General features: G+C 42.3%; 1 protein-coding gene across 1 annotated transcript; it reads right to left on the reverse strand.

The window, feature by feature from the left end:
- Positions 1 to 13,626: 13,626 nt before the first annotated feature.
- Positions 13,627 to 15,816, reverse strand: LOC125530402 (uncharacterized). The gene has a single exon (XM_048694798.2). The coding sequence runs from the start codon at positions 15,260 to 15,262 to the stop codon at positions 14,312 to 14,314; it is 951 nt and encodes a 316-aa protein (XP_048550755.1). The 5' UTR covers positions 15,263 to 15,816; the 3' UTR covers positions 13,627 to 14,311.
- Positions 15,817 to 24,023: the final 8,207 nt, after the last annotated feature.

Genomic DNA, 24,023 nt, shown 5'->3' on the forward strand with positions numbered 1-24,023 from the left:
GAGGCGCGGGGACAAGTGGCATCCCGCGAGTGGCTAAGGGCGGCGGCGAAGCTGAGGTGTCGCGCTCCCATTGGTCGGAGCGATGTGGCGGCGGGGTGGACGCGCCCGCTGGCGGGACGGACATGTCTCGCGGTGTGCGGGGGGAATTTTTAGGGTTTCATCTGCGCGGATTTTCGGGGAGAGCCACATATATATAGATAGAGGGAGCTAGGAGAGTCCAAATAAGGTGCGGTTTTCGGCCACGCGATCGTGATCGAACGACCGAGATGATGGAGGAGGTTTTGGTGGGTTTTGGGCCAAAATGAAGGGGTGTTGGGCTGCAACACACACGAGGCCTTTTCGGTCCCTCGGTTAACCGTTGGAGTATCAAACGAAGTCCAAATGGTACGAAACTTGACAGGCGGTCTACCGGTAGTAAACAAGGCCGCTTGGCAAGTCTCGGTCCAATCCGGAAATGTTTAATCCCCACACAAGAAAGAAAGGTAGAAATGACCACCGGAGGAGAACGGAGTGCCGGAATGCAAAACGGACAACGGGGAAAATGCTCGGATGCATGAGATGAACATGTATGCAAAAGAAAAGCACATGATGACATGATATGCAATGCAAGACACGCAAGCAATGACAAGGCAACAACAGCGAATAACTGGACGACACCTGGCACATCGGTCTCGGGGCGTTACATAAGCCATCTTCTCGGACGAAACTCCGCCGTCACGAGGCGGAACCTTGGCGGAACCAATCTAGGGCTCTAGCGGAGCTGTTCTGCCAGGGAAACTTCCCTCCGGGAGGGGGAAATCATCGCCATCGTCATCACCAACGCTCCTCTCATCGGGAGAGGGCAATCTCCATCAACATCTTCATCAGCACCATCTCCTCTCAAAACCCTAGTTCATCTCTTGTATCCAATTCTTGTCTCTAAGTCCGGGATTGGTGCTAGTAGGTTGCCAGTAGTGTTAATTACTCCTTGTAGTTGATGCTAGTTGGTTTATTTGGTGGAAGATCATATGTTCAGATCCTATATGTATATTAATACCCCTCTGATTATGAACATGAATATGCTTTGTGAGTAGTTATGTTTGTTCCTGAGGACATGGGAGAAGTCTTGCTATTAGTAGTCATGTGAATTTGGTATTCGTTCGATATTTTGATGAGATGTATGTTATCTCTCCTCTAGTGGTGTCATGTGAACGTCGACTACATAACACTTCACCATGATTTGGGCCTAGAGGAAGGCATTGGGAAGTAATAAGTAGATGATGGGTTGCTAGAGTGACAGAAGCTTAAACCCTAGTTTATGCGTTGCTTCGTAAGGGGCTGATTTGGATCCATATGTTTCATGCTATGGTTAGGTTTACCTTAATACTTTTGTTGTAGTTGCGGATGCTTGCACTAGAGGTTAATCATAAGTGGGATGCTTGTCCAAGTAAGGACAGTACCCAAGCACCGGTCCACCCACATACCAAATTATCAAAGTACCGAACGCGAATCATATGAACGTGATGAAAACTAGCTTGACAATATTCCCATGTGTCCTCGGGAGCGCTTTTCTCTATATAAGAGTTTGTCCAGGCTTGTCCTTTGCTATAAAAAGGATTGGGCCACCTTGCTGCACTTTATTTACTTTTGTTACTTGTTGCTCGTTACAAATTATCCTATCACAAAGCTATCTGTTACCACTTATTTCAGTACTTGCAGAGAATACCTTACTGGAAGCTACTTATTATTTTCTTCTACTCCTCGTTGGGTTCGACACTCTTACTTATCGAAAGGACTACAATAGATCCCCTATACTTGTGGGTCATCAGAGTCGACAAAATATTCATCCAGCCGACACAGAGTCCAGAACCACCAGATCCGATCTAGACACCATCTCGAATGGGGTTCACCACCTTCATTGGTGCCTCTTCGATGATGCGTGAGTAGTTCTTTGTAGACCTTCGGATCCGTAGTTAGCAGCTAGATGGCTTCCTCTCTCTCTTGATTCTAAATACAATGGTCTCTTGGAGATCCATCTGATGTAACTATTTTGCGGTGTATTTGTTGGGATCAGTGAACTTTGAGTTTATGATCAGATCTATCTTTTTATATCCATGAAAGTATTTGAGTTTCTTTGATCTCTTTTATGCATGATTGCTTATAGCCTCATATTTCTTCTCCAATATTTGGGTTTTGTTTGGCCAACTTGATCTATTTATCTTGCAATGGGAAGAGGTGCTTTGTAGTGGGTTTGATCTTACGGTGCTTGATCCCAGCGACAGAAGGGGAACCGACATATATGTATCGTTGCTACTCAGGATAAAACGATGGGGTCTATCTCTACATAGATAGATCTTGTCTACATCATGTCATCGTTCTTATTGCATTACTCCGTTTCTCCATGAACTTAATACACTAGATGCATGCTGGATAGCGGTCGATGTGTGGAGAATAGTAGTAGATGCAGGCAGGAGTCGGTCTACTAATCTTGGACGTGATGCCTATATAATGATCATTGCCTGGATATCGTCATGAGTGTTTGAAGTTCTATCAATTGTCCAACAGTAATTTGTTCACCCACCGTTTGCTATTTTTCTCGAGAGAAGCCACTAGTGAAATCTACGGCCCCGGGGTCTCTTTCTAATATATTTGCCTTTGCGATCTACTTTTATTTGTCATTTATTTTCAGATCTATTAAATCAAAAATACCTTGATGCAATTTATTCTTACTTATTTTATTTGGCGTTCGATCTATCAATCTACTACAATTTTATCTCACATCCGTTTGCCTATCTTGAGGTGCCATACCCGGAAGGGATTGACAACTCCTTTAACACGTCGGGTTGCAAGGATTTGTTATCTGTGTGCAGGGGTTGTTTATGTTGTGTTGCTTGGTTCTCCTACTGGTTCGATAACCTTGATTTCATATCTAAGGGAAATACCTACCGCCGCTGTGCTGCATCATCCCTTTTTCTTTGGGGAAATACCGACGTAGCATCAAGCGACATCACCAGCCTGCCGTCACGACGAAGAAGAAATGAAAGAAGACCGCCGCCACTGGTGATGGAAAGAAGAAACTGTGAGTGGTCAATGGACCAGACAGAAATGGTTCCCGTCGGTGGTCTCCTCCTACGAACTTGACCAGCTCATGGCCGAGAAGTCAATGGTGGAAAATCTGGCGCGCCGAATCTCAGATGGCGAGGTCCCGCCTGCCCCTTGCGTCGTCGAGCATGTGTTCCACCAGGAGTTATCAGGTGAGGGCTCGACTTCCCGCCACATAGCTTCATGCGCGAGCAATTGGACTTCTTTAGCTACCAACTACATCATATTCCGCCCAGTGGGTTCTTCATATTGTTAATTTCGTCATGTTTTGTGAGTGCTTCCTTGCGATGGCTCCTCACTTTGAGATGTTTCGATACATTTTCTGAGTTCGGGTCCAGATGGTTAGCGACACTGTCTGCGACCTGGGTGGGGTCAACCCACAACTTTGTGCTACCACCAAATTCTTCCATGTGGACTTCCCAAATTTTGTTCGGGAGTGGCACAAGTTATGGTCTTATGCCTCCACGCTCGGCGAGGATCTGCCTCCCTTTGTCAACGAGCCCCTGAAGAAGCTTCGCTCCTATGCTTTGTTGGACCACTTGTCGCTAAATGCCCTCGCCGTCGCCAATACCACAGCTCATCTGAGGACTGTCGGGCTGAAGGGGGGCATATTCTACAGACATCTGTGGCACGCCACATCCTCCCTCTAAGGGTTCGTGTGATCCCTATGTATAAGTACACGGGGCCGAAAGACCCGATGCGGGTGGTCAACAACAAACTTGGGCCGATGGAGATAAAAAAATTTAAAAATGTTTCTAGATTTATAAAATGTTCCCAGATTTCAGAAAAATGTTCATAAATTAAAAGTTCACAATTGGAAAAAATATTTTATGAATATCAAAACTTTCGTGAATTATTAAAAACCGTGAATCTCAAATTTTGTTTTTGATTTAAAAAATGTTTTTCGATTCAAAAAGGTGCACAAATACAAAAAATATTCACATATTTACAAAAAACCATTCAGTTCAGAAAAATGTTTGCCGATTCAACGGGAATCTTAAATTGTCCCCAAATTTTAAAGATGATATCTCTTTCAAAAAAATAAAGGAATATGAAAAGGACCAAAAAATAAAATGAAAATAAGAAAAACATAAAAAAGAAATAAAAAGGAAAAACTGGTTTAGAGAAAGTTCTAGACCTTCCCAAACTGGTGGGAAAAAAGCATGTTAAGATCCCAATATGGGCCGACCCAAATTGTGCAAGCTCGTGGGTGGGTGGGTGTGTGTGGGGGGGGGGGGGGGGGGGAGGGGGGGGTTGCACATTTGCGTTGTATTCCTCGACCCACACGATAAATAGGAACCACCAATGCATATGGTACGAGTTTTTTTAGACAATCTCGCGGAGCTTTATTCAACTCATATGGTACGAGGTACACACCCCTTTTGAGCAGATTTAGACAATGGGCCAACCCATGTACATGGGTAATGCTAAACTCCCCACCCGGTTTTGTGAAGATTCTAAATGATTTTGTATGTGTATTTTCTTTATGTTTTCTTAGTTTTGTCTTGTATTTTTCTAATTATTTATTTTCGTATTTTTTCTTCTGCTTTTACATTTTTAGTTATTATGATATTTCTCATTTTAAAGTCCATGCACTTTAAGTTCACAAATATTTTTATAAAATTTCAAATTTATGAACAGTTTTCAACCCGTGAATTTTTTAAATATCAGTGAACATTTTTATAAATCTTGAACAATATTTGCGTTGTATTCCTCGACCCACACGATAAATAGGAACCACCAATGCATATGGTACGAGTTTTTTTAGACAATCTCGCGGAGCTTTATTCAACTCATATGGTACGAGGTACACACCCCTTTTGAGCAGATTTAGACAATGGGCCAACCCATGTACATGGGTAATGCTAAACTCCCCACCCGGTTTTGTGAAGATTCTAAATGATTTTGTATGTGTATTTTCTTTATGTTTTCTTAGTTTTGTCTTGTATTTTTCTAATTATTTATTTTCGTATTTTTTCTTCTGCTTTTACATTTTTAGTTATTATGATATTTCTCATTTTAAAGTCCATGCACTTTAAGTTCACAAATATTTTTATAAAATTTCAAATTTATGAACAGTTTTCAACCCGTGAATTTTTTAAATATCAGTGAACATTTTTATAAATCTTGAACAATATTTTTTTCCAAATTCAGGAATAATTTTAGATGCACATGTTCCAAACTTATGAAATTTCTCCAAATTCAATAAAATTTATAAGAAAGTGAAACATTTTGGAAATTCACAAACAGTTTCAAAATTTGTGAACTCTTTTTAAATCAATAGTTGGTTTTTTAACCACAAGTTGTTTTTAGAGGAATTAGCACATATGCCCGTGCGTTGCAATGGGGATATGATTTTTTTTGCAACAAGCAACGGGAGAGATAATGGATGTGTTCATCAAAAACGGTCTCCAGCGGTGGTGGGCGATAGAGCGAGGAGCCGTGGTCTTCTCACGAGTCATGTTTGGCCCTCGAGATCTTAATAGTGGTGGGGTTAGTCGGCGTGGAGGCGACCACCCAACTGGTACCTTTTTTTCCCTTCGGGTCCACCTCCGTCTCGGAGTTGTGGTTGCGTCCTCTTTTGGTTATTGCGCGGTGACCTTCGAGGCACTGTTGCTTTGATCACTTTCTCCTACGACGACATAACCGATTACTAATTGCAGAGCATAAATTATGTTTCATTAGCATAATCAGCAGATAACCAGGCATGAATGTCTCTTCATTATCAGGGTTTATTCTCTTCAACTATTTTTACCCTCACGTGCCCATAAATTTTATTAATTAGAGCAAAACCAACATATTCTCTTTTATTAGCACGTGCCTACAATTTTTTTTCATTATAGCCAACCAGCATATTGTCTTTTATTAACACGTGCAAGTTACATCCCACAATAATTTGTGGAGTCCCTCGTTCTGCTCATAATTGTCGAGACAACTTCCTTATTCTCACACAACCTTCTTATTTCCAGACAACTTAGGGACATATAAAAACTGTGATTTAGTATAAAATTCCAAAGTGGGACTATTCCTATCATAACTGAGCTAGCGGAGTTGGTTTTATCCGTCGGCACAATAGGGAAGCTCCATAGTTCAATCCCTAGCTCCCTTTATTTTTTGATGCCCGCCTGTCCGACAGAAAAATATTGGGGAGCTACGTGTGGAATGGACGAAACAAAATCTATATGTATATATTTTCTTTTCTTAGGGCGGCTGCGTGAGAGCTACTATATGACGCTAGTTGCGTCAAATAGCGCGTGGGATGCACAACAGTTTGCGTCTGGGCCAGCCCACTGGCAGGCACCAAAATAATCTGTGTTTGCAAGGCACGAGTAATAATCCAAAAAAATGACATCCTGAATGATCAAACACATGACCTTAAAGACCCGACCACGAGCCGCTAGCCACGGCAATAAACGCCTACTGCTAACCAATGGACAGTGCGAATATTTAAGAACATAGTGCAACGCCGGATTTTAAATATATTTGAACTTTTTAAAAATAGGAACTGCCGAATATTCTTGGAAATGTGAACATTTTTTGAAATTACGAACAATGTTTTTAATGTTCCGTCCATTTTGGAAAAAAAACATGAACAAAATTTGAAACAATATCATGTTTTGAAGACATGAACCTTTTATCAAAACCCAAACATTTTTTTAAAATTTGTGACTGGCTTTTGAAAACATTTTGAATCTCTGAACATTATACTACAAGAAGAATATATTTCAAATTTTGAATATTTTTTAAAATACATACTTTTAAATCATAAACAATTTTGAAATATTTCCGAATTTGAAAAAAAATCGGAACAAGAATGTAAATCAATGTTTCAAACAATTTTTAAAAGTGGAAGACAATATTGTAATTCAAATATTTTTAGAAAATTTAATAAAAATTCAAATTCTCAACATTTTTAGAAATATTTAATTACGAAATAAAATAAAAATAAAAATAAATTTGACGGAAAAACAAAAGGGGCCGGCCCAGTCTTGGGCGCCCTGTGCGAACACTGACTATCTACGGCGCTGTGCGATAAATAGGATTTTCGCAGCTACATGGGCAGGCAAGTAAATGGGCTGGCTTAGCTGGGCCACATCATGTGCAGGCCGAGTATGGAATTCTGTATTGCTAAAAAACGGACGGACGCACAGAATTTAGTACCATCTCGGCTAGAAAAATAAATTTTGATGGTGAACGGATGAAAAAATCGCACCTTGCTTTATTAGTAGTAAGTATAGATATAGATATAGAGGTATAAATTTAGATATAAAGGTATAGATTGGAAAGAAAATAGGCGAGCCTAGGGCTAGAGCACCGGCGAGCGTACAGCGAGCCCGGCGATGGAGTGTTAACCTGGGCTGCCCCCTGCGAGAATGCCCGTGAGTACTGTAGCACCAATCGGCGCCTAACCGCTGTATAGAAGTTCCGGAGCATGCTTTCAAAACTAGAGGTGGGCCGTCATGTTTGGTTAGGACACTCTGGTGTACTTCCTTCCGTCCCTATAAACATTGTAACGGTTTAATAAAAGCTTTGCATGATTGTCTTAAAAAACCTTTCGGAGGACAGAAGGCATAGAATAGGAGACAAAATGTACACCCCCACACTATACGGGGTTAGGCCCATTATTGCATAATCGTACGTTCTGATGGTATCCCATTGGGTGGAAATTAAATTGTTTAAAAAGTCACAAATTTGAAAATGAAAAAAAAGAGCAAGAGAAAATGGATGGAAAATCCGATGCAAAAATCATCAGAACTGAGGAGAAACAAGAAAATACAATGATAAAATTGCGCGATGGAAAAATGGACTGGCCAAAATTGCTCATGGGGGTGTGGGATTCCTATCCATTATGTATATTCAAAACAATGAGCATACAATAACGTATCTATCGCCACAGCTTGGGAAAATTGAAGAAAAATAAGTTGACCATGTTGGCCGGAGTTAAGAAACATATTGGGCTCAAGCCCGTAGGGCAAGCCGGCAATCGAAATGACTCTACTCCCGCCCTCTCACACACACACATCGCATAATTCTAGTCATTGTTTTACATTAGAACACACATTCTATTCATCTGCCAAGGATTTGAGGTTAATCCCACTTTTTATGGGCAATGGACATGTATTACTCAAATCAACAGTTACAATCTGCATGTTGCATGCCCCTGCATCTTCAAGGAAAAAAGCATAACCAAATTGTCGTACATGCACTAAGCGTAGCATAACTGGCCATAGTGTCTAATAGTGTTTGGGTTATTGTAAACACTAGACCATGATGGCGCGCGTTGCTGCACCCGCCAATTTTATGATAGAATGACAAAATGTCATATTTAAATATAAAATATAGAAATTAAACTTGCATGAACTAACATTGCAATTGTCTCGGGAAATAGAACAGGCAACTGATTGCTCTAATTTTTAAATGAATAGTGTCTATGAAAGATATCTAGGAAACAAAAACATGAATAAGTAACATAGATTTAGAGAACATACATGATAGTCAATAGCACGATTGGTAAGATAAATTAACCAGGCAACCTTTTCTGCTTAATTAATCGATGAGACAAATCTTTTATCGTTGTTTAAAAAAATAGTGTCACTTCCCCTAAAAAAAGAATTTGCACTGCTTGATTCCCATATTGGTAGACCTTGTCATCGTTGCCACACGCACGTGAGGGACGAAGGCAGGGGGCGTCAATGTTGTGTGGCGCTGCGACGCCAACACGAGCAACAATTTTTTTTAGAACCACCGTCTATTGCAAAATGTTTTGGGGAATACAGATAATAGATGGTGGAGACGTTAGCCAGACATGATGGCCCGCCCACAAAGAAGACGCGACTTTCACAAGATTGTAAGCCTCAACATTGCTAGTTCTTCTCTCATGTTATAAAGAAGCAGTAACAAATTCTTTTTGCCTTGAAATAAACTCACTAACTATGGCAACATAGCTAACTTGGTTTTCTTCCTTGATATTCTTCAACACCTCCATACAGTCCGTGGCCATTTGCATGCGAGACAGGTTGAGATAAAAGGCAGAAGATAATGCTCCGCTCACACGCAGCTACCTAATTTTTTATTTGAGAAACAACTTTGTTTTAGCAAAATTTAGAAAACAGCTACTTACGTTTGTGTTTCATATACACTTTGTCCGCTTAAGCCAGTCCACCGGCCCAAGAAACAATCCTGGCCCAATCAATCACACGTGAAGTAGATAGTTTCGTGGAGCAGCAGCCCAAGAGATGTCCAGGCAGACGATCGTATGGCTAGCAACGCCAAAGCTTTGTGGAGGCTCCCAGCTCGCCCTGTTATACTGTTTAGTAATGAGTAACTAGAGGCAAACGTTGCTACGAGAATTGGTTGATGACAACTTAGGTTGATAACATAAGAATCGAAATTTAAACATACATATGATTTATTATATTTGATTATGTATAATTGTAAAATATTTATTAAATATTAGTACAATAATTGAATGTGGTGTGTTTTTACCATGCATGACTACATAATTTAGGCAGTGGGGGTGCTACATGGTGACTATGATGTCAAACGACATCATAGAATTGAGATTAGCCGCCTGTGTTTTACTATTTTAAGTTATAGTTTGTCTACATGTAAGCTAAATTTTCTAACTTTAACATCACAATTTCTGACTTCTAGCGCCATCACTTTGTTCAGGTGGACCTTGTTTCATTCATAATTTTATGGTGAGGTGATATGTTTACATATTGAGATAAATAAGTTAGCGAAGATGACTCTCTAAGGTATATATAAGATACAAGTCTGGACGGACTTCATGCTCACACCTTCGATAAGAGGTCTATCCCACCGCGCAACATTGTCCTTTCTTCATTTTTTCCAGGGGTTTGTCCTATCTTCCAAGGCTCTAGTCTCTCACTCGTGAGCAATTGCACGCGGCCATCTAGGTCGGTCCAACACACAGCCCATAGGAAGACCAAGACAAGATGTTTTTTTTTCCGGGGTAAGACAAGATGTTGTTGCCTATAGTAATGACAAAATGCGAAAGTCCTCTTTCGCATGCGTGAACTCATGATGAACAGTAAAATTTGAAGAAGAAAAAAACACAGAAACTTTTTTTATGTGGCAAACTTTGATAATTGTTTCGAGTGCTTGCAAAGTTTCATTATGGGATGGCATTCGTGGAAGTTGTGGGAAGATAAATAGCACTCCAAAATGCTTTCGAAAATACTAGCATTTTTGGAGCATCGATTTGGTTTTTCGGTTCACGACTTCCGTGTCCATGAATGTTATTTTATGATGAAACTTTGAACTCACTCAGAATATTTGTCAATGTTTGCCAAAAAAAACAACAGCTTTTTTAGAATTTACTGGTCACCCAAGCTCGTTTGAGCTCGAGCTAAGAAACATCACGTCTTGACAAATGCTGCTTTTCATTGTTTCCGTCATCTAAATGGGAGAATAAAAACTTGTTATAGAACGAGATACTCCCTCCGCCCGAAAACCAAACTTGTCCCTCTAATTTGGTGCTAAATACATCCATTTGAAAGACAAACTTTTTTAGACGGAGGGGGTACTTGTCTTTGCTTTTCTTTTTTATCAAACATCGCGCGTGATGATATATACTCCCTTTGTATCACATATAAGATGTTTTTTGACATTATCATAGTATCAAAAATGTCTTATACTTTGATACGTAGGGAGTATTAAACAGCAGCACACATAGGAGGAAACTGGCACTTTTTGCCAAAAGTGGTCTGCCAATCGTGACAGCGAAATTTCGTTGTCCTTGTTCCAACCGAGCACGGCTTAAAAATTATACTACAAGGCAGCCGAAAGTGCAAAGAAAATGATTTTCATTCTCCACCGCCCTCCTCGCAGCAAATGGCTGGCCCGCCCCGTTGGACGACAGTGTTTCCCTGCCGGCAACGCCACGTCTTGTGGCCGTCCCATTTTCCGCTATATGATCCATACATAGATTGCCGAGTGATCAAGAAACCTATACTAGTCATTAGCCTGACACCCACAAGCCGAGTGCTCTCTCTATTCACAGTTGTTCAGCAGTATTTTACGTCACACACATGATGATATCATAATTTTATTAGGTCCATTGTACGTACGTACTTACTAGTAGTAGTGATTAAAGTTGTTTAGGTGATCGGACCATGTGGTTCCCAAAGGGGCTTGTCTTTTGAACTTGGGTGAGCACAACCTGAGGAGGATGAGCTTCAAAATACAGTCTAGGGCTTCACTTCATTAATTTAAAACAACCACTTCAGATCCTCCCAGTCCTCGCCGCTAGTCAATGCAGTGATGATGGACATGGACGGATGGACCACACTCACCTGCACACAGTATAGCATACTAGTCCCTAATTTCAAACCCAGACATCTCACCTGGCTAGCTAATTGCTGGATGAAGTACTAGTACCAGTGCTACCACATCATTAACCCAGAGTTAACCACAAGCACAACATCTGCCCACCAACAACCAACCAAACAGAAACAAACATTCCAAAAAGTTCCCTTGATACAAGTACCATCGCGTGATAATCAGCTGTCTCATCTGCTGTCCTGATGCTACTCCTACTACAGGCAATGGCGGCACTACTAATGTGATTTTTCCTCTTAACACCGAGTCTAACAATGGAAAATCCAAGAAGAGTGAGTTAGCTTAATAACCCTCCACTCCAGTAAGTGGTCGTAGTAGTAGTAGTAAAGTAGTACAGCAAAGGGAGGGTCAGTACATACTACAGTAAACAAACCAACAAAACAAAACCGAACAAACAAACACACTGCCTGTGGCTGGCGATGAAACAAATGTATGAGCTGTCCTATGCAGTGGGCTGGTGCAGGTGACAGCGAAGATTCCCGTGCACAATGCCAGTGTTTGCGCCACCAGCTTCCAAAGCTGCCGACCACACCACACCAGGGGCCAACCTCCCGGCCCCATTCTTCAGTACGTACATCCTTGTTGGCCATTTGAAACTTACGAACCTCACATGGAATGATTCGAGTTTCCGGGCCAAAATCTCACACATTGGTAAGGAAACAGCAAGGCAATTTCCTGGGAAAATCGGGCCAAATTTCCGGGTTCTTAGCTGGCCCTGGCCCCGGCCCTCTCCGAGACATGGATGCTGTCGCTTTGGGTTCTGGGTTGTACAGCCACAGCCAAAGAGAAAGGCATGGCCTCGCAACAAGGGCAACAAAGCCCCAGAACATTCTGCCATCATCTGCGTGAGCGAGCGAGTGGCCTGGCTTGTGCTTGTTTCTTGCCTCTATTCCATTCGTTTCAGCTGGCTGGCATAAGTTGGCAGGATCTGCAAGGATCAGGGTGCCGCTCACATGCGTGCAGGACTAACCCTGTATAGTACAAAATTGATTACATCCTCTTAAGTGCAGGCAAGTGCTACCAGCTTAGCACCATCATTATACTACTCAGGGTTGCTTCTGCAGAACACTTCAGCACCACTCACCACTACAGAAAGGATATGTTTATATCTCGTCTGGAAAATTTTCAACGCTCAACTTCAGCACCGTATTCTTAAAAAAAATAGTACAGAATGTGGGTATCTAGTTTGAAATTTTCATGTGACAGAAACATTTGACCACTAAAACATGATCAGCAAAGTGACGGCTATTCTAAGCCTCCTAGTGCTTATTTGATACTGCAACATGGAAATGATCAGCTTATACCATATCCAGCATGGAAATGATCGGATGAACGTGCACCCATGACTGACAGCAAAGAACAATGCTGCCTAAAGGAGCACAGCATGCTCCAAAAGGTTGGACCAGAGGCAGGCTGTCGAATTATAGATTGCTCATGACCTCCACCCAAGGGAATTTTGTGACAAGTATCTCCACCTGAGTTTCGACTTTCGGTCAAGTGCCTTTGTTAAATTACCTTGTCGATTGTTAAAGTGCGAGAAACAGAGGACAGACCCATGGCCAGCCTAAGTAAAGGTGATGAGCAATACTAAAGACAGGAGCTTATGCAACGAACTTGAAACTAAATTATTCTAATGTAAATGCACCTTGCTTTCGCCGTCCATCATCCAATGCCTCGCGAACAACACTATGCTGGAAAAATAATACCCTAAAGTGCTAACTAACTTTGAAACAGCAGACTGACCCAAAATTATACCAACAAATATAATTCTCTCATTTTTGTTAGCAGAGAATTATCAAATCATCTGCTCTATCTTCATTTTGATGTTTGATCACACTTACACCAATTAAACATTCTTTTGCTATTTTATAAAGCTGCATTCAAGCCATTCTTACCCAACTCAGCATGAAAGAAACTAAAATTGTTAATGACAAACAATAACAATGACACCCTTGTAAGTTCAAGAGTTTAGTATTACTTTGGAAAAAAAATCATAAGGTTCGATCATCAAGAAAGTACAGCTAGAAATGCGTACATCTCTAAGAAGACAAAGGAAAATTTTCATTGCAGACAGACTGAATGTTAAATCACAAGGTTCGATCATCAATCAGGTACAACTAGAAATGCGAAAATTTCTCAGAAGACTAGAAATGCGAAAATTTCTCAGAAGACAGAGGAAAGTTCTCATTGCACACAGACTGCATGTTAATTGTTAAATCACAAGGTTGGATCATCAAGAAGGTACAGACAGAAATGAGAACCTTTCTGAGAAGAAAAAAGGAAGGTTCTCACTGCATACAGACTGCATGTTTAAAACAAGCAACAATGAAATCTAAATAAGCAGATTAGTTACCAAACCAAACTAAATGAGTAAACATTTACATTGTATTAAACATTTGTCCAAACAGGAGAAGCTAAAAGGCACCAAAATGGAATTGAGTTGGAACCTGTATGAATTTCACTGGAACAGCACAATGGCATGTGCAATGAATATTACCTCAGCCTTATTGCCAGGCCCATTTTCCTTCTGAATACAACAATGAAAAAATAATCGAAGGATTCCAAATCTGGCATGACAAATATCTCTTCTCCATTGCTTGCTTGCAGATGAACCCAACAAGGAACATGGCGACTATGAACATCAACAGCAACCATTGCAGAACAATTCAAGTCCTAATAAGAACCGCCAAAAGAATTTGCTACCCGCAAGGAGCAGCGGCTGAACCCTAAACCTAGCAATTCACAGCACCCTCACTGACATGGAATGCGTTCTGCCTCAACTGACCGGTGGACAATTCCACATCTCAGGGCATCATCATAGAGCATTGCTGCTGTTGCCTGAATTCTGCAGAACACCAAAGATCAACTACACAACATACTCGCTCTCAATCACAGGTTTTGTTCGCGTTCCCAACGCTACAGGCGCTTGCGACCGCCCAACCTGCGCCATGCGCAAAGTCTCCCCGACCTCTGCATTTCGTTCCATCACCTCCATCTTCTTTTCCCTTTTATATCTGACGAAACATACCAGAAGCAAAGCCAACAGACCCAATGCAATGACGCCCCCAACAACGCCGACAGCAATCTTCCATGCGTCCGAACTACCCTTATCACGACCACCATTAGTCGGTATCGGTGGGGCAATTGCGCCTGAAGGCCCTGGAGCAGGAGCAACCTCACTGGAGTTCACCACTATGGAGAAGTGCCCTCGGCGATACGTTGCACACACGTTGTTTGCCTCCAAGCCCCGGAACTGTGGCACGCCATCCAGATCAAACCAGACACACTGCGGCGCTGGACTGCCTGGGGGCACCGCCCTCACATTGCTGAAACTCACAGAAATGGGGCTCCCTGACGCGACGATGCTCAGCTCGGACAACCCCGCTGCTGACAAGTTGGCAGCGTCGTAGACCAGCAGGCCGAGAATGGGCGAGAGGTAGGTGTAGCCGGGGAGCGGGTAGTACTTCTCCGACAGCTCGCCCAAATTGTGGTACACGAGCACCACCCTCTCGACGTACGGCTGCACGATGACGCCAGGGGGGATGCTGAACTCGAAATAGTCGGAGAAGCCTTTCCTCCGCAGGCTGCCGCTGCGCAGGCGGAGCCCGGACACCGCGACGCCGGCGAGGTCCGCGGGCACGGTGCCGTTGTAGACAATGCCGGTGTGCGGCCGGACGAAGGCCCGGTACGCGTAGCCCTGCAGCATTGCGTCCAGGGCCCTCGCCGGAGACGGAGACGGAGACGGCGACTGCGCCGCCGCCGGAGAAGAGCCCAAGAAGAGCAGCTGGAGGAGGCAGGCGCAGATCAAGAAACCCATCCCGGCACGCCTCCGCCGCGAGCGAGGATCCAAGAAGGGGACCGCCGGAGCCGAGCAAGAGTCAGGTCAGGATCCCCTCCTCATCCGCATACGACGAGGGCCTCCGAAACGAGGACGAGATTCGGAGCGGGGGAGGACGGGCATGCGCGGCCCGGAGGCCGGCGGCAGGCGAGCTAGCAGATCCAAGGAAGCAGCCGGGCTGAGCAGAGCAGCCGCAATGGCGAGGCAAGTTATGCGCGCGTCCGGAGTCCAAACAGGTGGCAGGCAATTTCGGCAAGAAACCAGGGAGGCGGCCGGGAAAGGAAGGGAGCAAAGGAAGGATTGGATGGCGAGAATCGGGAGGAGGGGAGCAGGGGCGGCGGGATCAATCCGGGCCGGGGACGCCGGAGTCCACAGAAATCCGCGCGCGGCTGCCCCCACGGGCGGGTGATTGCGACGGCGGGGGTTTGGGGATTCGGCAGCGGGGGTCGGGGTGGAGAGAGAGTGAGGTGAAGGAGAGAGATTTTAGGGAGAGAGAGAGACAGGAAGGAAGGAGAGAGGTTTTAATGGGGACGCATTTTCTCAGGGGCTCGGATGGAAATAAATCCCCCCCTGGTTTTTTCCCGCAATAAAATACGCGGGCTCACAGTTGGCACGTCCGCCCCGGCGGAGTTACCGCTCTGCCCCTGGACAGCTGGGCTTCTGCTCGCTGGAGAGTGGGGTCCAGCCGTGAGGGGTTCGTTTGTGTACGGGAGATTGGAGGGGGGCTTTTCTGTAAGAATGGCGGTGCTGCTGACTGACCTGTGGGGCCGGGCGTGCCGGCTCGGGCGGCCGGCGGAGAACGCCTTTGCTCCCAACGTTTGGATGCTCCTGTCCTGAGAGAGATGATTTGCGAGGTGGTGCGGTCTTTTTGTAAAGCCCTATGTTTGTAGGTCGCTGAGGTGTGGGACCGAGCTGAAGCCCACCGGCAGTGAGCGTGATTGCTAGACTTTTGTCGAGTCCTTTGCCAACGACTGGATTCCAGACCTGGTTATCATCGTTCTATAACGGTATTAACGGGTCTACTGGCGCAACAATGGAATGGATAAATTTCATAAAATCAAAATATACTCTCCGACCATTAGATTTTTTTTACAGAAAACTTTTAATCTATTTGTCTTCAATCATGGCACCACAACGAACATCACAAATAATAAAAATTGCATTCAGATCCGTACACCGACTAGCGACAACTACAAGCACTGAATTGAGCCGAAAGCGCGCCACTTTCATCGCCCCTCCCTCACCAGAGCCAGGTCACAACTTATTATAGTAAACAGTCGGAAAATCGTCGTGCGCAGGCCACATAGGACCAACACACCAGAATATCAACCGTCGTCGATGAAGAGAAGCGTAGATCGAAAGGATCTGACCTGAAGACACACGAACAAAGACAAACGAAGACCGGATCCGAGACGATCCACCAAAGACAACCATCGACTGAATCCCGCGAGATCCGCCGCAGACACACCTCCACACACCCTCTGCCGATGCTAGACGCACCACCGGGATGGGGGCTAGGCAGGAAGAACCTTATTCCATCTTCGAGTCGCCGCCATCTCTTCCTGAACAAGATAGAAACCCTAACAAAACTTGAAGAAGCATCTAAAAATGGAGCCTCCCCCCAACAAGGATCGGGATTCACCGCGCACCCATGACCCTAAGGCCATAGGAGACGTGGTAGATCGTCGGCCCCGCCGGCGGGAGGCATAAACACTAGTTGCCTTTCCTTGGGAGGAGAGACCTCCGACCATCAGATTTCCTGGACAGAGACGACGTTGAGGATGTGATGGCATAGGATTGCCGTGCAGGGACGGTTCGCGGCGTCGAAGAAGATGGATGGGGCGAGGCGGGATTGCCGGCTTCGTCGCGGTGGCGACAGACGACCCATGCTATAATTGTTCAAGGGTCTTTTGTAAAGTTCATCGATGAGAGATGGAATCTAATATTACCACATCTATATTTCGATCGAAAAAGGCAGAGCAAGTGTTCTCTTTGAACCGACGAACTTTTGGACAAATTCTCTTTACAAAAAACTTCTATGAGTAAATTTCACCTCAACTGAGATGTTGTGTTCTACTCCATGTTATTATTCACAAACTGACAAAGATGGCCCCATATGTCACAACGATGTCATACCTGGCTAGGTAGACAAGTCAAGCTGTGTTTACTAAGGATGCATTCAATATGATGCACAACCCCTAGCCATACATGTTCATTGATACATTTTTATATAATTCATATTGAATTGGTGAAATTTGGCATACCCTTTGTATGCCCCTAAATAGTGCATGTTAGTTGTCAACCCAATGAGTTGTCATGTCTAGCATCCTAGAGTAGAGTAAAGCTTGCCATTGTGTCACCCATAAGGGGTATTTATAAATGTAATTAAAACTATAATTTTTTATTGAATAGTCAAGGAGATATACATATGAATATTTTCGTCTATATTTTTTATGAAGATTCACAACCTCTTATGAGATAGGTTTAAATGAACCAAAGCACACGTGAATTACAGAAAACAGAGAACCAAAAAAACAATTATGCACCCTTCCCTCCACACACACACACACACACACACACACACAATGAGGACACCCCAGGGAAGCCCACAATGAGGGGCACCTTTGCTTCGCCAAGGCAACACAAGAACGCCATCAAAAATCAATGCATAGCCTAGACATTGTGGGCACCATCCTCGCGCACCACAAGCAAACTAGTGCAAAGACCGTGACAAAAAACTATGGGATGCGCAAATGGAAGAGAAAACTTTGACCAAACCATGACAACTTTGATACTATCGACGTAGCCGAAGGGCACCGAGCAATTGGACAACACTACAACACTAGAGAGCCCAAAGGGGTAGTCGAAGGGTGACAAACAACCGATACACAACTAAGGAAGGGGTGGGCCTCCAATGGTCCTTCATACTGAGACCGACTCCTTAATCGTGACGGGGTTCCGGTTAAAAGGACCTAGACGTCACCTAGAGGTGGGGTGAGTAGGCGTTTTAAAAACATTTATGGTTTAGGTTTGAATAAATGCGAAATAAAATTAGCATTTAACTTATCAAGCACAAAACCTAAATAAGCTAGGCTCAACCACTACTGCAGGATGTGATACGTCTCCAACGTATCTATAATTTTTTATTGTTCCATGCTATTATATTATCAACCTTGGATGTTTTATATGCATTTATATGCTATTTTATATGATTTTTGGGACTAACCTATTAACCTAGAGCCCAGTGCCAGTTTCGGTTTCTGTTTTTTCCCTTGTTTTTGAGTTTTACAGAAAAGGAAAACCAAACGGAGTCCAATTGACCTGAAACTTCACGAAACTTATTTTTGGACCAGAAGAAGGACATGGAGTAAAAGAGTTGGGCCAGAAGAGTCCTGGGCTGCCCACGAGGGTGGGGGCGCGCCCACCCCCCTGGGCGCGCCTCCATACCTCGTGGACAGCTCGGAGACCCCCCCTGACTTGTTCTCGACGCCAAAACCTCTTATATATACTAAAACTTCCAGAAAGAAACCTAGATAAGGAGTTTCGCCGCCGCAAGCCTCTGTAGCCACCGAAAACCAATCTAGACCCGTTCCGGCACCCTGTCGGAGGGGGGTGATCCCTCTCCGGTGGTCATCTTCATCATCCCGGCGCTCTCCATGACGAGGAGGGAGTAGTTCACCGTCGGGGCTGAGGGTATGTACCAGTAGCTATGTGTTTGCTTTCTCTCTCTCTCTCTCTCTCTCTCGTGTTCTTAATTCGGCACGATCTTGATGTATCGCGAGCTTTGCTATTATAATTGGATCTTATGATGTTTCTCCCCCTCTACTTTCTTGTAATGGATTGAGTTTTCCCTTTGAAGTTATCTTATCGGATTGAGTCTTTAAGGATTTGAGAACACTTGATGTATGTCTTGCATGTGCTTATCTGTGGTGACAATGGGATATCACGTGATCCACTTGATGTATGTTTTGGTGATCAAATTGCGAGTTCCGTGACCTCGTGAACTTATGCATAAGGGTTGGCACACATTTTCGTCTTGACTCTCCGGTAGAAACTTTGGGGCACTCTTTCAAGTTCTTTGTGTTGGTTGAATAGATGAATCTGAGATGGTGTGATGCATATCGTATAATCATACCCACGGTTACTTGAGGTGACATTGGAGTATCTAGGTGACATTAGGGTTTTGGTTGATTTGTGTCTTAAGGTGTTATTCTAGTATGAACTCTAGGATAGATTGAACAGAAACAGTAACTTCGTGTTATTTTACTACGGACTCTTGAATAGATCGATCAGAAAGGATAACTTTGAGGTGGTTTCGTACCCGACAATAATCTCTTCGTTTGTTCTCCGCTATTAGTGACTTTGGAGTGACTCTTTGTTGCATGTTCAGGGATTTTTATATGATCCAATTATGTTATTATTGTTGAGAGAACTTGCACTAGTGAAAGTATGAACCCTAGGCCTTGTTTCAACGCATTGCAATACCGTTTGTGCTCACTTTTATCATTAGTTACCTTGCTGTTTTTATATTTTCAGATTGCAAAAACCTTTATCTACCATCCATATTGCACTTGTATCACCATCTCTTCGCTGAACTAGTGCACCTATACAATTTACCATTGTATTGGGTGTGTTGGGGACACAAGAGACTCTTTGTTATTTGGTTGTAGGGTTGTTTGAGAGAGACCATCTTCATCCTATGCCTCCCACGGATTGATAAACCTTAGGTCATCCACTTGAGGGAAATTTGCTGCTGTCCTACAAACCTCTGCACTTGGAGGCCCAACAACGTCTACAAGAAGAAGGTTGTGTAGCAGACATCAAGCTCTTTTCTGGCGCCGTTGCCGGGGAGGTTAGCGCTTGAAGGTATATCTTTAGATCTTGCAATCAAATCTTCTAGTTTCCTGTTTTATCACTAGTTTAGTCTATAAAAGAAAACTACAAAAACATGGAATTAAGGTTGCCTCATATGCTTCATCTTTTTAATGTCTTTCGTGAAAATAAGGATTCCGATAATTGTGCCAAAGTGTTAGAAGAAGAATGCATTAGAATGTTTGGCACTAAATCTTTGTATGATGAGCATGATTGCAATGTTGTTAGTATGAATTCCTTGGATATCTATGATGCTAATGATATGCAAATCCACAAGCTTGGGGATGCTATGTTTGACGAAGATGATATTTTTTTGTCCCCCAAGTTTTGATGAGCAAATTTATTTTGATGATAGCATGCCTCCTATTTATGATGTTTATATTGATGAAAGTGGGTTTGGAAGAGTGTCAACTTTAGGAAGTAATGATCCCACTATTTTGGAGGGTGTTGAATCTTATTATGATAATTATGGAAGTGGGTTTGGAGAGGTCATGACTTTAGTTAATGTTAATCCCACTATTTTGAAAGAGTGTCAACTTTGCATACAAGTAGGTCATGAAAAGGATGCTTTATGTGATGGTTATATTGTTGAATTCATTCATGATGATACTGAAATTTATTATGAGGGAGGAATATATTCTTATAGGAATTGCAATAATATCAAGTTTCCTCTCTATGTGCTTAAAGTTTTAAAGTTATGCTTGTTTTGCCTTTCTATGCTAGTTGATTATTGTTCCCATAAGTTGTTTGCTCACAAAATCCCTATGCATAGGAAGTGGGCTAGACTTAAATGTGCTAGTCATATTCTTCATGATGCTCTCTTTATGTTTCAATTATTATCTTTTATGTGAGCATCATTGAAATCATCATGCCTAGTTAGGGCATGAAACGATAGCGCTTGTTGGGAGGCAACCCAATTTTATTTTTGTTCTTTGCTTTTTGCTCCTGTTTAGTAATAAATAATTCATCTAGCCTATGTTTAGATGTGGTTTTATTTTTTAATTAGTGTTTGTGCCAAGTAGAACCTTTGGGAAGACTTGGGTGAAGTCTTTGCGATCTTGCTGTAAAAAACAGAAACTTTTGCGCTCACGAGATTAGCTGCCATTTTTTACTGGAGAGTGCGATTAGGTTGATTATTTTTGCAGATGATCAATAGAAAAATTCCCGAGGTCCACAAATTTATTTCAGAATTTTGGGGGTTACAGAAGTATTCAAAACCTATAGATTACTACAGACTATTCTATTTTCATTGTGTTGTTTGCTTATTTTGATGAATCTATGAGTAGTATCGGAGGGTATGAACCATAGAGAAGTTGGAATACAGTAGATATTACACCAATATGAATTTAGAATGAGTTCACAACAGTACCTAAGTGGTGATTTGCTTTCTTATACTAACGGAGCTTACGAGTTTTCTGTTAAGTTTTGTGTTGTGAAGTTTTCAAGTTTTGGGTAAAGATTCGATGGACTACGGAATAAGGAGTGGCAAGAGCCTAAGCTTGGGGATGCCCAAGGCACCCTAAGGTAATATTCAAGGACAACAAAGAGTCTAAGCTTGGGGATGCCCCGGATGGCATCCCCTCTTTCGTCTTTGTTCATCGGTAACTTTACTTGGAGCTATATTTTTATTCACCACATGATATGTGTTTTGCTTGGAGCGTCATTTTATTTTATTTTGTTTTGCTTGCTGTTTGAATAAAATACCAAGATATGAAATTCTTAAATGTTATAGAGTCTTCACATAGTTGCATAATTATCCGACTACTCATTGATCTTCACTTATATCTTTTGAAGTAGTTTGTCATTTGCTCTAGTGCTTCACTTTTATCTTTTTAGAGCACGGTGGTGGTTTTATTTTATAGAAATTATTGATCTCTCATGCTTCACTTATATTATTTTGAGAGTCTTTTAGAACAGCATGGTAATTTGCTTTGGTTATGAAATTAGTCCTAATATGATAGGCATCCATGATGGGTATAATAAAAACTTTCATATAAAGTGCATTGAATACTATGAGAAGTTTGATACTTGATAATTGTTTTGAGATATGAAGATGGTATATTAGAGTTGTGCTAGTTGAGTTATTGTGAATTTGAGAAATACATGTGTTGAGGTTTGCAAGTCATGTAGCATGCACGTATGGTAACCGTTGTGTGACAAATTTGAAGCATGAGGTGTTTCTTTGATTGCCTTCCTTATGAGTGGCGGTCGGGGACAAGCGATGGTCTTTTCCTACCAATCTACCCCCCTAGGAGCATGCGCGTAGTGCTTGGTTTTTGATGACTTGTAGATTTTTGCAATAAGTATGTGAGTTCTTTATGACTAATGTTGAGTCCATGGATTATACGCACTCTCACCCTTCCATCATTGCTAGCCTCTTCGGTACCGTGCATTGCCCTTTCTCACCTCGAGAGTTGGTGCAAACTTCGCCGGTGCATCCAAACCCCGTGATATGATACGCTCTGTCACACATAAACCTCCTTATATCTTCCTCAAAACAGCCACCATACCAACCTATTATGGCATTTCCATATCCATTCCGAGATATATTGCCATGCAACTTTCCACCGTTCCGTTCATCATGACACATATCATCATTGTCATATTGCCTTGCATGATCATGTAGTTGACATCATACTTGTGGCAAAGCCACCATGCATAATTTATCATACATGTCACTCTTGATTCATTGCCCTTCCCGATACACCGTCGGAGGCATTCATATAGAGTCATATTTTGTTCTATATCGAGTTGTAAATAAAATAGAAGTGTGATGATCATTATTAATAGATCATTGTCCCCAAAAAAGAGAAATGCCAAATAAAAAAAGAAAGGCCCAAAAAAGAAGAAAAAAGAAAAAAGAAAAAAAGGGGGCAATGCTACTATCCTTTTTTTCCACACTTGTGCTTCAAAGTAGCACCATGATCTTTATGATAGAGAGTCTCTTGTTTTGTCACTTTCATATACTAGTGGGAATTTTCATTATAGAACTTGGCTTGTATATTTCAACAATGGGCTTCCTCAAATGCCCTAGGTCTTCGTGAGCAAGCAAGTTGGATGCACACCCACTTAGTTTTTTTTGTTGAGTTTTCATACATTTATAGCTCGAGTGCATCTGTTGCATGGCAATCCCTACTCCTCACATTGACATCAATTGATGGGCATCTCCATAGCCCGTTGATTAGTCGCGTCAATGTGAGTCTTTCTCCTTTTTTGTCTTCTCCACACAACCTCCATCATCATAATTGCGTGAAAGTTGAAAAAAGTTTGAGATTACTAAAGTATGAAACAATTGCTTGGCTTGTCATCGGGGTTGTGCATGATGTGAGATTTTTTGTGTGACGAAAATGAAGCATAGCCAAACTATATGATTTTGTAGGGATAAGCTTTCTTTGGCCATGTTATTTTGAGAAGACATAATTGCTTGGTTAGTATGCTTGAAGTATTATTATTTTTATGTCAATATTAAACTTTTGTATTGAATCTTATGGATCTGAATATTCATGCCACAATAAAGAAAATTACATGGATAAATATGTTAGGTAGCATTCCACATCAAAAATTCTGTTTTTATCATTTACGCACTCGAGGACGAGCAGGAATTAAGCTTGGGGATGCTTGATACGTCTCCAACGTATCTATAATTTATTATTGTTCCATGCTATTATATTATCAACCTTGGATGTTTTATATGCATTTATATGATATTTTATATGATTTTTGGGACTAACCTATTAACCTAGAGCCCAGTGCCAGTTTCTGTTTTTTTCCTTGTTTTTGAGTATTACAGAAAAGGAAAATCAAACGGAGTCCAATTGACCTTAAACTTCACGGAACTTATTTTTGGACCAGAAGAAGGACATGGAGT

The sequence above is a fragment of the Triticum urartu genome, chromosome 4A (assembly GCF_056163025.1).
Source record: "Triticum urartu cultivar PI428250 chromosome 4A, HENAU_Tu73, whole genome shotgun sequence".
NCBI lineage: Eukaryota > Viridiplantae > Streptophyta > Magnoliopsida > Poales > Poaceae > Triticum > Triticum urartu.

What these genes read in the sequence shown, in the direction of transcription:
- LOC125530402 (XM_048694798.2), bottom strand. Translation starts at nt 15,262, where the DNA reads ATGGGTTTCTTGATCTGCGCCTGCCTCCTCCAGCTGCTCTTCTTGGGC.